This window comes from Arachis hypogaea, chromosome 13, assembly GCF_003086295.3.
Source record: "Arachis hypogaea cultivar Tifrunner chromosome 13, arahy.Tifrunner.gnm2.J5K5, whole genome shotgun sequence".
Taxonomy (NCBI): Eukaryota; Viridiplantae; Streptophyta; class Magnoliopsida; order Fabales; family Fabaceae; genus Arachis; species Arachis hypogaea.
In genome coordinates this window covers 10,206,072-10,220,293 of record NC_092048.1, presented here as the reverse complement: position 1 = coordinate 10,220,293, position 14,222 = coordinate 10,206,072, and the positions used below count along the sequence as shown (strand labels likewise).

Genomic DNA, 14,222 nt, shown 5'->3' with positions numbered 1-14,222 from the left:
AGAGGAGTGATTTTCTACCTATGGGTGCTCCCCTATTTATATACGTCTGGGGATGGGGTGGTTGGGATATTTTAAATTTCAAACTGAGGGCGGTTACTAGGTTCCTATCTAAAATTTCAAAATTCTAATCTTATCTCCTAACCGATTTTCAAACTTTGAAATTTAAATTTTGTTTCTAGAAGGGCGGTTGTTACAAAATTTCTCTTGGTCACTGAAGTCACAGATAAAACCATTAACGTTCTACTAATTCACATACTACTTTGTTGATACTGAAGAACTTATAATTATCTCTAGGATCTAAAGTTGAACTTAAAGTAAGTAATTCTACCATATTATCATTGAATCTTCCATTAAGCTCTTGCAATTGTGTATCAATTACAGCCATAAATAAATTAACATGGTAATGATGCTCCACTGAAATTTGGTTAACAATTTTGCGAGTTTGGCCTCTTCTAGGAATATGCAATGCATTCATATCAGGAACTTCAACTTCATGTTTCTCACAAAATAATATAACTTCTTTTATGAAAGCCTCTCAACATGATTCTCTCATTCTTCGGATTAAAGTCTTGGTAGTAGAAAACCAGAGTTAAAACATTCAATATGTCTTGATTTTTTCATTGCAAAGCTTGATAAAGATCATGACTAACAACTTCCAAAATATTTCTCATCAAATGCAAAACAAAGACAAATTTAAAGGATGTGATAGCATCATAAGCAGCACTAACATTACCACGAGTGAAAAAATTGCCTTCTTCAGTGTTTTTTGAAGAACTTCACAAGTAGAATCAAACATGCATAGCAAGCTACGTACAGAATTCAAATGAGACTCCCATCTAGTATTTTCAACTCTTTGATTAAGTCCACTACCTGTCACAATTTGATCATTGGCAATTAAGTTTGCAACATTATTTGCTTGAGCAACCCTTAACTGATCATGACGTTTAGGAGAAATAGTCACAATATTCATAATTAGTGTAAGTTTTGAAAAGAATTGATGAACATAGCAAACTTCTTTGGCTGCAGAAATAAGTTCTAATTCTAATCGATGAGCAAGACAATGAATGTAATAAGAAAATGGGCAATCTTTCAAAAATAGAGCTTGGAATCCATTTCATTCACCACGCATATTACTAGCTCTATCATACCTTGTCCCCAAAGATTTTGAACATCAAGATTATGATGAAAAAGAACTGATGAAATTTCTGTTTTCAATGTCAAAGAACACGTATCAGAAACATGTATAAGATCAAAAAATCTTTCTTTAACACAATCATGCTTGTCTACAAATCTTAAAACCACAGACATTTGTTCTCGCTTTGACTAATCTCTTGCTTCATCAATAATTAAACAAAATTTAGAATTACCAATTTCTTCTCGAATTGTTCCACGCAGTTTTCTAGCAAAGATATGCAATATATCTTTTTGAACACTGGGAGATATATATTGAGCATTTCTAGGAAAATTTTCAAGGATAACATTATTAACATTTTGATTACACGAAGCTAAAAGTTTAATCAACTCAATAAAATTTTTCCTATTCAAAGATCCAGGACTTTCATTGCCGCCTCTAAATGCACATGCTTGAAATGTAATCCATCGAATAGCATCAATAGATATCTTCAATCTTAAGCGATTATTTGAAATAGTTTCATCACTATGCCTATCAAGAACTTTGTCTATATGCTTAGATTAAGCCATTAAATCATCACAAGATTTCACACATAAATTATAGGGAGAATTATTAGGACTAGAACCCTCGTGACATACAAATGCGTAATTCAGTCCATTGTTTACTTTCTTCCAATTACTAAATCCTAACTCTGAAAATGTATTTTTCCATCATTGCGAGCACCATAATGTTTACCAAACAAGTAGCAAGGCAAACAATAAGCAGCATCTTTTCTGGTGAATATTTTAACCGACTTGAAAATTTCTTAGACCAAGAAGATTGAATATATCGATGGTGATTGTTATTACCAGAAGCTGAATAGCTAATATTTATTAGTTGGTATGGCCCAACTATTGAGATAAGTCTCAAAGTGGTCCCTAAAGTTACCGTCGAGCCTCATAGTGATCCCTGAAGTTAGAAATTACTCATATTCATCCCTGAAGTTGCACTCCGGAACTCAGACTCGTCCTTCCGGCTAACTTCGTCCAGCTGGCGCAATCGAAAAGCTGACTTGGACTCGTTGGTGACACGCTGTCAGCACAACAGCTAGCTGACATGGCAACATAAACTGTTTTGACTCAATTTGGTCCCTAAATTGAGGTTAAAAACCCTAACCCCCAATTGACTCTCTTCTCCTCTTTTCTCCATCGCACACTCTCTTCTCCTCTCTTCTCCATCGCACCAGAGGTGACTCTCCTCTACAGTGTCTTCTCCATCTTCAAAATTCACACGTTATGGCTAGCGCGAGCAACGCAGCTGGGAGCTCCAACAACCCACGATCATTTGGAAGCATCATGAGGAGAATGAATAGAAACAGATATGCGCGTCTGCCAGAATGGTGTGGGTGCGGGTCGAGACCAGTGCTGTGATGGTCAGCGACGGATTCTAATCCAAGGAGACCGTTCGTGGGTTGCCCAAACTACAATGTAGGTGTTTGATGCTGTTGTTTGCTGTAATTTTGGATGTAAACTTGGTTGATTCACTTTCCTGGGTGCAAACTGCAGGTAAGAGGTGGTGTGAGTTATTTCTATGGGTGGATAAAATTCTGGAAGAAGATACGGTAATATGTGATGGTAGAACAAGCTCTTCAAATGACAACAAAGAATGGAGGATGAAGATTAGATTCTGAAGTTAGTTCTCAAAATAGGGGGGATTTCGCTGTTTACATGTATGCTGCTGCTACTGATTATAGTTGTTGTTCTTGTCTTAAGGTTGGATAGGCAACAGAGTCAATTGTATTTAGCAAAAAAAATGTGACATGGGATATGCATATGTTGTTCTGTTCATGTACTTGTACCTGTCCTTTTGGTTGAAAGAAATGCAGATTAAACTGTTTGACATGACTGTGTAAGAATAATTTAGAATTTGAATAAACAAGAGGTTATATGTAAATAATTGTTCTTGCACTACTAATGGATTCATCTAATGGAATTAATCTTAATTGCATATCAGAGACCAAGAAAAAAAATCTGTCACAGCTCAATTCAAGGGAGTCATAATCCATATTCATATATTCATAATGCAGAAAACATATTTAAAATAGGCATTACAGAGTCAGGGCAATATTCAACAAGTATATCAAAGTTCTGAACATATTGAGAACACAAGTTTTGAACACTAAAATCCCCAACACTGTGTTCGAAATTCAGAAAGCACGCTACTTCATCAAAATAGATAAATAAAATAATCTTCTCCTAAACGTAATAATCCTAGTCTTCATCTTTTGTTTTTGGGTAGTCTGAATCCAAGGTTGGAAACAAACTTCATGAAGTTAGCAAGCCTTGTAACGGTCCCCTGTGATGCACCTTGCATAGGATGAGATGGATGATTTGTTGCGGGTTAACTGGTTGCTGGTTGGGTGGTTGCTGCTTGATTGTTGCTTCCTGGAGTTGCCTTTTCTTGTTTGGAGGACTTCTTTTTGGGAGGGAGTTTTGGTGGTCGCACAGGAGAAGGCAAAACCTATTAGTGAAGACATGTAAAATAGTTAGTAAAAGTGCATAAGAACATGCACATAATAAAATGAATGTCATCTAATTTTTTGAACCTATTGAGAGTCATCAGTTTGTGACAAGGGTAGTTGACTGAGTTCAAGCTGAATTTTGGTGGGGGTTGTGGGACAAGGGTGGCTTCACCACCATTAGCAGCAAGGGGTTGGGCAGTAGCAGCCTCTGTAGCAACAGCAGCATCCTCATTAGCAGCTCTAGAGTTACATAAGTGACATCAGAATGGTCCCTTCAGTGTTATAAGTGACATCAAAATGGTCCCTATTCTTTACATACAAATCAGTTCATTATATACACAGCAGTTCATCAAGCATTAGTCCATCTACTAAGTAAAGCAGTAGTTCATTATATACACAGCAGTTCATTATATAAGCAGTGATCCAACTACCCTATAATGAATATCTTCTCACTTATTCTATTATCACAACAGCCAATACTAATTATACAACAACAAATAAATTTCTAAAATGTACCTTCTACTTATCTGATATGAAACAGAGCTTGTTTTGCTTATAATCTCCCAAGTCTTCATGAAGTAATTCCAAGAACCACCTCCAGTTTTTAATATTTTCAACAGGGACAATTGCATATGCAATCACATACATATGATTCTCTGCATATCTAATATGAAACAGAGCTTGTTTTACTTATAATCACATTCTTCGTTGTCATTTTAAGAGCTTGTTCTACCATCACATGTTACCGCATCTTCTTCCAGAATTTTATCCACCCACAGAAACAACCCACACCACCTCTTACCTGCAGTCTGCACCCTGGAAAGTGAATCAACCAAGTTTACATCCAAAATTATAGCAAACAATAGCATCAAACACTTACATTGTAGTTTGGAAAACCCACGAACGGTCTCCCTGGATTAGAATCCGTCGCTGACCATCACAACACTGGTCTCAACCCGCACTCACACCATTCTGGTAGACGTGCATCTCTGTTTCTATTCATTCTCCTCATGATGCTTCCAAATGATCGTGGGTTGTTAGAGCTCCCAGCTGCGTTGTTCGCGCTAGCCATAATGTGTGGTTTTTGAAGATGTAGAAGACACTGTAGGAGAAGCAATAGAGGAGAGTCACCTCTGGTGCGATGGAGAAGAGAGGAGAAGAGAGTGTGTGATGGAGAAGAGAGTCAATTAGGAGTTCGGGTTTTTAACCTCAATTTAGGGACCAAATTGAGTCAAAACAGTTTACGTTGCCACGTCAGCTAGCCATTGTGCTGACAGCATGTCACCAACAAGTCCATGTCAGCTTTCCGGTTGCACCAGCTGGACGAAATTGACCGGAAGGACGAGTCTGAGTTCCGGAGTGTAACTTCAGGGATGAATATGAGTAATTTTTAACTTCAGGGATCACTATGAGACTCGAGGGTAACTTCAGGGACCATTTTGAGGCTTATCTCCTGTTCAACACTTAAATTAATTTTATTACCTACACACCTTACCAGATGCTTCCATTTAATTATTGTATTTACTACTTTGACTTTTCCATTCTTCTCTCCCATTCCTTTTAACCCAAAAAAGAGAACTGTAAAATTTCTTCCCCGTTCAAAATTGCTTCTTCATCTGTTAGCCATTCTAGCTCATTTGCTCGCATGCATCATTGTTTTAACAAAAGGTGAGTTGGCTAACCATTTCTGTTGCATGTTAAAGCTCTTTTCGTGGTTATCTCCGGCCAAGCAAGCTTATTTTGTTTTGTCCCCGGTCCTTTCCATCCCTTTTCCCACGAGATTGGTGGTCCTTTCAGTATAGTTTCTTACCCAGCCTCCCACAAACATCGTTTCAATCTTGCTGGGTTACTCGTGCTTACCTGCTTGATACTGGGTATGTTGGTAACCTCTATCTTTGCTTTGGCACAATTCATTCGTTCATTTTTTTTGTGTTTGTGATTACCACTATTTTGCTGGCTAATGGAGTCACTGCTATTTCCGCTGCTGCCCGTTTATGTTTCATGCTCGTTTATATTTCGGGGAACATGTCTAGCTTTTTCCTCTCAATAGTTGCACGCAGATGCATTTTTGTTGTGTGGACTCCTGCTTGGTGCATCTCTTTCTTTCGTCACATAAGTGTATGATGCAGAGATTATGATATGTGATTGATGGACAAATTATTGTAGTAACCACGAATTTTACTTTCAGGCCACGGTTGCTCTTCCCCCAAATTTTTATGGTGAATTTCGGTCTGAACTGCCAGATGAGGTTAGATTTGTCGATTTCTCAGGCCGTCGATTCACCATGCTGCTCCACAAGACTCCTTCTCTTTGCTTAATAGTGGGAGGGTTTCCTCAATTAATTAATGCCTTTACCATCAAGGGAAGATGCTGGTTCTTTATGGCCTATGTCGGTAATGCCGAGTTCGTTATATTCCATGTGCTAGATGCGAATGCGCGTTTCCCAGATGGCGGAGTATCCTGGGACCACCCTTTAGCTGTAGGCTTGTAGCTGAACTATTAGGGAATATTTATATCAATTTTGCCGCTTATTTTGTGCCCACTTTGCCTGATGATGAGGATTTGTTGTTACCAGATTCAATCCATTCTAATTTGCCTTCAGCAATATATCCCAAGGGTGATACATACACCATCCAGTTCGCATCAACCATACAAATTTTACCCATGTTGTCGTTGCTTCTCGAAATGTATTTGACTTTTGTTACTACTTTTGTTGCCAAACCTCTTGACTATCGCGCCTTTACTTCAATGCTTGGTCATTATTCACTTGCCTACCCCGGAGCACTTCACAGCTTGCTGCCAAAATGTGAGACTGTTGTTGTCGACAAAAAGATTACAAAATACCAAGCTGACGAGTATATTCTGGTAAGGATTTATTCAGTCGTTCCATGTTTCCGTGTTTGGTTTATGTCGGTTTTCGTCCTCCATGTCTACATCTACGTAGTCACCACGTCTTACTCTTAAACCATTTTCTCTCATTTGTTTTGTAGACCCTCCCGATCAATTTTGTTCAAAGGGCTTTTGGGACTAAACCTGATCAAGTCGACGTTGTTGATGATGTTGGTCTGTGTTACAAGGTCGATGTTCGCTCCAAGCCCAGTCGGCTCCGAGAGTGCTATTTTGGTAGGGGCTGGAGGCCTTTTAGTCAGTAGCACATGCTTCGAACGGGAAGCGCCATTAGGCTAATGGTTTATTCCCTCAAGAACTGGCGTGTGCATTATCATGTCCTATGTATTTGATGCTTTGTTCCCTGAAGTCGAAAAGTGTGCTCCCACCATCAAATATCGAACTTGGTGTTTAAGCAATGTGTCATATTAATTTTCATATGTGCTGCTGGTTAACTCATTAATTTAGAGCACTTTAAATTTAGTGACCGGATACAGCTTAGATAAATTTTATTCATATCCAGTCAAAAGTACTTTCGTTCTTTAACATACTCTTCGACAATGCTATCTATAGAATCGGATGTGAATCTACTGCGTTAATCGTGGGAAAAAAATGATTTTTTGTTACTCATTTATAAAATAGGCATCATGTTATATCTGTATATAGCCTCTAGGGTCGTACTATTACACTTTTTCTTTTATCGGAGACGCCTCCCCATTATGGTTTCAGAAAAATTAGATCTATAACACTCATCACAACTTTTGATTCCTTTAAGTCATATTTATCCATCTTGCATTAAAGTAAAATTATTTTCATCAAATAACCCATTAACCAAATTTTTATTCCTTTTATATTAAAGACTGCCTTCAAAAAACCATTTAACTAATTATTTTTTAACTCATTAGATTGCATTTTTTACAGCATTCAATAGTTATTATATTTTCATCTTAAAAACTCTTCAATAATTTATAAATTATTAACTTATAACTTGAAAAATTCTGTCTTTTATATGGTTATTTTTGTGGTTTGTATGTATTATTTTTACATGAGATCAAAAAACCTTCACCATTATTTTTTTCCATAACAGCGTCTATACATTAATTCTTCTATACATTAACAGGGGACAGATCCTTTTATTTCAGTGTTATAATAACGTTTTTCGATATCATCGAATGAGTTGTATAATGGTTGAAAAAAAAATTCAACACAACTTGGCTAAATCTGCATTTATCAAATATTTCTTTCTTATAATTCCATTCACAGATTGTTATTGTCATTAGTATTTAATTCCTGTGTTGCCACATGTGTCAGGCATTTTCGACTAACTCACTAAGTTTTCATCCCATGCTCCCTTTCACCCAGAACAGTGAAGTGCTTTTTCATTGTGACCTTTGCTCTCTCTAGATTAATTTATTTCATCTTTCGGTTATGACCTCAGCCTTATAATCGAGAATATCTTAGAGCCTTTTGTTGGATTTTGTTAAACAATACACCTTATGCGAAAAACATTAGCCTACCGTTTGAGGACATTCACACAAATCGCCATTCCCGACCATCCCAACTCAATGTCAAGTCTTTCTGCTCAGTGTGCGTTCATCGCTCTGAGTCAGTAGGTGTGTCGCTAATTCCTACATTCAATGTATACATCGGTGGGTTTTGACCGTCATCTCCCAATTCTGCAAGGTTTGCCCTAACCTCAACTGCTTCACCAACTTTTCGACTCCTTGCTCAGTGCAAGAAAAAAATCAAACACGAGTTTTGGTTATTCCTTGGCGTTACCCTTTTCCACGAGGTCTTCAGACCCAAACTTATTTATTATTTATTTAATATTTAATTTATTTATATATTTATTTATTTAATTATTAAGTTATTAGTTATTTAATTAGTTATTAGTTATAGTTGTGCACATGCATGTGAGTATATTTGTTTTGGCCTTCAAGCCGCTTCAAATATGGATATCGAGATGGAGAGTCTATTAGGATATATGCGTATATGTGTATTAATAACACCCATATTATAATAACAACCATATAAAATCTAATATAATAATATAATGTTTCATATATACTAAATAATATTTGTAATATACAAATATCTAATATATAATATATAATATATAATTTATATCAATATAAATATACAATATATTACAATATATAACATATGCTAAATAATAAATAATAAAATACACTATAATTGCTCAGTCAAATTAAATGGCTAACATTCAAATTGTGTCTCAAGTCAGGGTTTCAGGTTTTACATTCATGGGTTTATTTAAATGTTGTCTCAGCACCGTCAGACGGTCCAGACCGCAGTCCAATTTCCGGTATGGTGAATGGCCTTTCGTTAATGCTGGGACCTGGTGCCCTATAAATTCTTCTCTTCCTTTCTACATGCTTCCACACTTACTTTCTCTGCATCTTTTATACTGGTCCGTTTTAAGCCGTCGTTTACTCACGTCACTGATGTTTATTATGATTGCTATTGCTATTGCTATAGGCACATGTGTTAAAGCTTTGCCTTGACTTCCTTAGATTTAATCCTAACCAGGCATGAAATAATTTTAACATTAATTCTTCCGATTTCGACCTATTTCTTTGTCTCTCTTGCTCTTATTACCACGATCATCGTTTTGTATTCGTTTCTCTCCCAATATTTTAATAGATAAGATCTTTGTGAGGCAAATAATTAGCCATTACTTCATAGTTGTTGTTACCAAAAAAGGAAGTTCATGCATGGCGTCTTTCTTATAATATGCATAATTGGTGTTATATTTATTTTTGCTTTCTTTGATCCTCCCTGGATGTGGATTGTGGTTTTTGGTGTGTAATTATGTCTCCTCATGTAGATTTTTTTTAATTGATCTCTAGAATTCTCTGCAGTTAATTAGGTACCCAGCTCATATTTTCATATAAAGTTTGTTCGAGACCCAAATCCACTCCCCTAGATGGATCAGACTTTTGATTCTGTTAAGGAACTTTCTCTTATTTCTGAAAAGAACTGGTGCATTAAAGTAAGGATTTTGAGGATGTGGAAGTTTTTGTCATATGAAAGAGTTACTCTCAACCTTCAATGGAGTTGGTTGTACTTGACAAAGAGGTACGTTTCCGCCTTTTGTTACATCATGTATGTTATTCCTTTTGGATGTTTGTCACCTCTGTGATATCAAAAATCTCTTTATTTTTTGTTCCATCGTTGTCAGGGATCGCGAATCTATTGTTTCATCCGGTCCATTCATTACCGTCTTTTTGAAACGATCCTTGAGGAGGGGAAGGTGTTTGTTCTGGCCAACTTCACGATGGACTCAAACACGCAGAAATACAGGCCCACCAAGCATAGTATGCGGATCATATTTAAGAGGGACACATTGGTCTCGAGTGTTGATGACATCAATATTCCAATTGAGTCATTTGATTTCGTGGTAACTAAGGAAATATTATCTTCGGTTAGGGATGACTTATTTCTTATTGGTATGCTCTTTGATGTCCTCATTGTGCCACCCACATCTAGGTCATTTCCCTAGAATATCATTTTTTGCATCTGCCAACTGTTTGTTAATGCCCGCTTATCTTGAGGTTATCTGGAGCAGATTTTGTTGGTCTTTTGTCCGCAAAGAGTGACTTGATTCCTTTCGGAAAAAAAAAACCCAGAAGTCACACTACATGAAAATCGAGCTTGATGATCTGAGGTAAGTCTTCCCTTTTTATTGTGTATAGAAATATAGAAATCTGGATACCTCATTCATGCCGCAATCCATACTTACCTCTGATTGTGTTGTTTAATGATTATAACTGGTCTATGTAAACCGCGATCAAAAATACGTGTGGACCCAAAAGTGGCAGTGAGAAGCTTTCATGCACGTTGTGGGAAAATTATGCATCTGAATTGGTCACTCGTCTTGTTGCCAACAAGGCCACCGAATTTATAATCGTGCTCCAATTTGCCAAGATGAAGTTCTACAATGGTATATTTAAAATTGCCTAATTAGCAACAAACCTGCTTATATGTAATCAAGTATTTGTCTAATCAAATTAAATTTTGTTTCAGGTGTGATGACTATCACCAACACAAACTACACCACAAGGCTCATGGTTAATGCTGACCTTGAAGTGGTTAAGAAATTCCGCCAAAAGTCCGGTTCTTTAACAAAGGCTTTAGTTTTTGTTCACCAATCTTTAACAAGCAACTTAACGCATTCATATATTGGTTGTGATATGGTGATATTGTTAACTTTTTGATGCAAGGCTTATTGGACTTGGTACTAAGCATAAGCCCAGCGTTGATGTTATAGGCCGGGTAGTGAGGCATTTTCCTTCTGAAGATTTTCTCAACCTTACACCCTATGCACCCATACATCAGATAAAGCAAACTGTTGAGGTGTGTTCATTGGGTGCTTTGAAATTTATGGTCGTTTCCTAACACCAATTTAAATATAGTCTTTGTGGAAACCATCTTGAAACACTTTAATACGTGAGTTCCATGTTTTCATGCGATACACTACTCTTTGCAGAAATTCTTTAAAATTATTCTCCATCATGCATTTTGTTTATGTCATTCTGGTTATTTTTTTCCTATGTGATACACTACTCTTTGCAGGAATTCGTTAAAATTATTCGCCTTCGTGCATTTTGTTTATTTCATTGTGGTTAATTTTTTTCTTCCAGAAATCAACCTACGTGACCTGTGGAATGGTGATCGACATTGACAGAGATCATGCATGGTGGTACAAGGCTTGCAGACAATGCACTCAGGGACTGGAGGCACTTATTGACCAGTTTTATTGTGCAAAATGCGATGTTTACTCAACAATTTTTGTTGCGAGGTTGGTTTTCGTTCCTGTGTGGTTGGTTTGATCCTGTGTAGTCTCCTTATATTCAATAACTTTAGTTGGTTTTTATTTTTTTGATTTGATGCTTTCCCTAGATTTGGAATCGGTTACAGCAAACAGCCATGTTGCACCTGTGTGTTTATTGTTAAATCTGATCAGAGCATTTGTTGCATCATCAACATGCCCCCCTCTTTTTTTGTTTCTAATGTGTTTTTTATTTGTGCATGAAGGTTTAGCATTTAGGTTCGTGTTGTTGATGACTCAGATATAGCAACCTTTGTTCTCTTTGAGAATTCTGCCTCAAAGTTCTTAGGACTAACTGCCACTGACATCCGCACCAGCATGCTTGCTAAGGTTCATTATTAGTTGTTTGTTTCCTTTTGGTCTGACATTTTGTGAAGTCTTTCGCTGCCGACTTACTCACTTCTTGTCTTCCACAAACAGGGTTATAGAAGAGACCATTTCCCAGAGGAGCTGAATGCACTGGTTAGGAAGACACTCCGATCCTTTTCAAGCTTACTGTTAGGCATGATAGCCTAAATAAATTTCAGGCGTTCATGATCACCATTTCTAGGATATGTTCTAATCCAGAAATTATAGCTTCACTTGCTTTAGAAAAGAACATTAAATTGGTACGAGTCTTTGATTACTCCACAAAGGCCTCTCAATTAGCATTATGTATTCAACTGCTGCTGCTTTTTGTGTTCCTTGACACTTTACAATCTCACCGTTATATGTTCCAGGATGCATTGCAGAAGTTGACCACTGCAACGGGTGTTCATAGCGGTGAATTGATTCGAAATGGGAGCATAGTCGGAGTTGCTGGTTCCACCACCCCTCTGAGCACCAAAGCCGCATCTGTTTCTGAGCATGGCGCTGACCACGTGGTTACACAGACTCCTGTCAAACGGCTGTGCATTAGATCCGATGATGACCTCTCCTCTCGTGCCTCACTCTCTGCCTCCAAGAGTCTTCTGCTTGCGTTTGAGAAGTGCATCCCAGGGAATGCCACCGATCCTGTTGCAGAGGATATGTGAGCCGGTCATCCCTCCGTCTCAGAGCTTCAAATAAAAGTAAAGCCAACCGAACTGCTTGGCGTTAAATAAACTGCTCTGACTCTTTCGTTTTATCAACTTGATTTCGACTTACTTAAGATTCCTAATGTTACATTCACAGTTGGCATTTATTTTTACATGTTCACATTAGCAATGTGTCATGCCACGTTAACATGCTGCTGCATGGTCTCATTGTCATCGTTGTTATTTAGTTTGCTCGATCATAGTGTTAGATCTCATGGCGGCTCTCGGTTGGGCTTCTCGTATGGTCTGGATTGAGATGCCCCGTATTGATGCTACCGTTAGTTTATACGCTGTTCTGTTTATCCTTCCATGTGGTTTTGTAATCCCCGTCAGATGTTATGTCACTACTTCACTTGGTTAACTACATCTTACTGATTTCGTTAACATGTAGGAGTTTCCTTTTTTTTTTTTTTGCTTTTTCTCTGTTTATGTGTACTCCTATCATTGCAACCTGAATGTTGTATGTCGTTAAACATGGAATTTCACGGGTTGGATTTGCTTATTCACTTTGCTTTCTTATGCCATGGGGCGGGGGGTTTAAACTAGGGTGCTATTGGAAGTGAAGCTCTTTTATTTTGAGAATAGTTCTGCAATAACCGCATTGAGTTACCTGATTAGTGGCGCTCTGTGTTAGGCATGGGACCTGTGTATGAAACAGTGTGCTCATTCCCATACCCTCTTTGTTAATTATTTTCTAATAACTGTTGATAGTGATTGGTTTTCTGGAGTTTCGTCAACACAGCATGAATGACAAGCCATTTTAGTTGCGCCCCACACTTTCCCACCTAGATGTATCTGTTCTGTGCATATGATATATTTATCACTAATCGGTTCTTTGCAATGCGTTCCCCGGGGCTTAATGCAAATTGGTTGGATGCATAGGTTTCTTCTTCCATCCTTCAAAACATCATTAACATTATTCATACCCAATCAATAACGAACCAGCATAAAAGGTGATAAAGTTGCGCCCGACAAGTACTTTTGCCTTTCATTGATGTTGTATAAAAAAATATATCTCCTTGAATAGACTTCCATCTGCCAATAATTTCACATTAATTGAATAATTGAATTATTCTATTTAGATTAGCTTCTTGTCATTCAAACACAGGCGTCGCAATATGATTTGCGCGGTCCTCCTTAATTTGTGAAGACACACCATATTTATAAGTACTTACATTTTTCCGAAAGTGGCAGTAGATTTTTCTTTGAATAGAAAGCCCATTTTTTTCTATATTGTGTGTGTAGATTGTATGCTTCCATGTTAGAGCATTGTCAAGATTTTTTACATACTTCCGTGGGTCAAATAGACCAAGCGGTTTTAAATTCCACTCATTCAAAGATAAACAACTCTTATTTATAAGCAAGGCTATCTTATACCTTATCAATAGTGGGTTTTATTCTGCTGTTGTTTATTTATGCCCTGCCTTCTTTTATGGTTTCGATTTCAAGTCAGATTGTTACCAATTTATGGTCGTGCTAATAAATTGTAATTAAGCACAAAAGATCAGAGAAAAATTTCATTTACCTACACGCATGGAAGATCTTTGCATGCATCAGCACTCCAAATTATTTCCCAACAGTTGATTGTCATATTATACGAGGTAGAGAAAATTAGTTTGGATACAAATAAAATGTCTTATATCGAACAATCATTCTTAAATTGTTAAAATTTGATTCTTAAACTGTTAAAATTTGATTATTTTAACCAAAGAGATTTTCCCTTATGTTGAGATATGGCTAAAATTTTCTTATCACATCTTTTATATGAACAATGCATATTTCACACTATTCCTTTTG

The 14,222-nt window shown here is 37.1% G+C and overlaps 1 protein-coding gene across 1 annotated transcript; it reads left to right on the top strand.

Moving 5' to 3' along the window:
* Positions 1 to 9,590: 9,590 nt before the first annotated feature.
* LOC140177432 (uncharacterized) lies at positions 9,591 to 12,383 on the top strand. The gene is made up of 8 exons (XM_072210535.1): positions 9,591 to 9,617; positions 9,721 to 9,988; positions 10,566 to 10,650; positions 10,763 to 10,895; positions 11,183 to 11,365; positions 11,590 to 11,700; positions 11,791 to 11,832; positions 12,090 to 12,383. The coding sequence occupies exons 1-8, from the start codon at positions 9,591 to 9,593 to the stop codon at positions 12,381 to 12,383; spliced, it is 1,143 nt and encodes a 380-aa protein (XP_072066636.1).
* Positions 12,384 to 14,222: the final 1,839 nt, after the last annotated feature.

What these genes read in the sequence shown, in the direction of transcription:
- LOC140177432 (XM_072210535.1), top strand. Translation starts at nt 9,591, where the DNA reads ATGGAGTTGGTTGTACTTGACAAAGAG. An exon ending in GTTAAGAAATTCCGCCAAAA is followed by an intron (nt 10,651 to 10,762) that starts GTCCGGTTCTTT and finishes TTTTGATGCAAG; the next exon opens with GCTTATTGGACTTGGTACTA. An exon ending in AGATAAAGCAAACTGTTGAG is followed by an intron (nt 10,896 to 11,182) that starts GTGTGTTCATTG and finishes TTTTTCTTCCAG; the next exon opens with AAATCAACCTACGTGACCTG.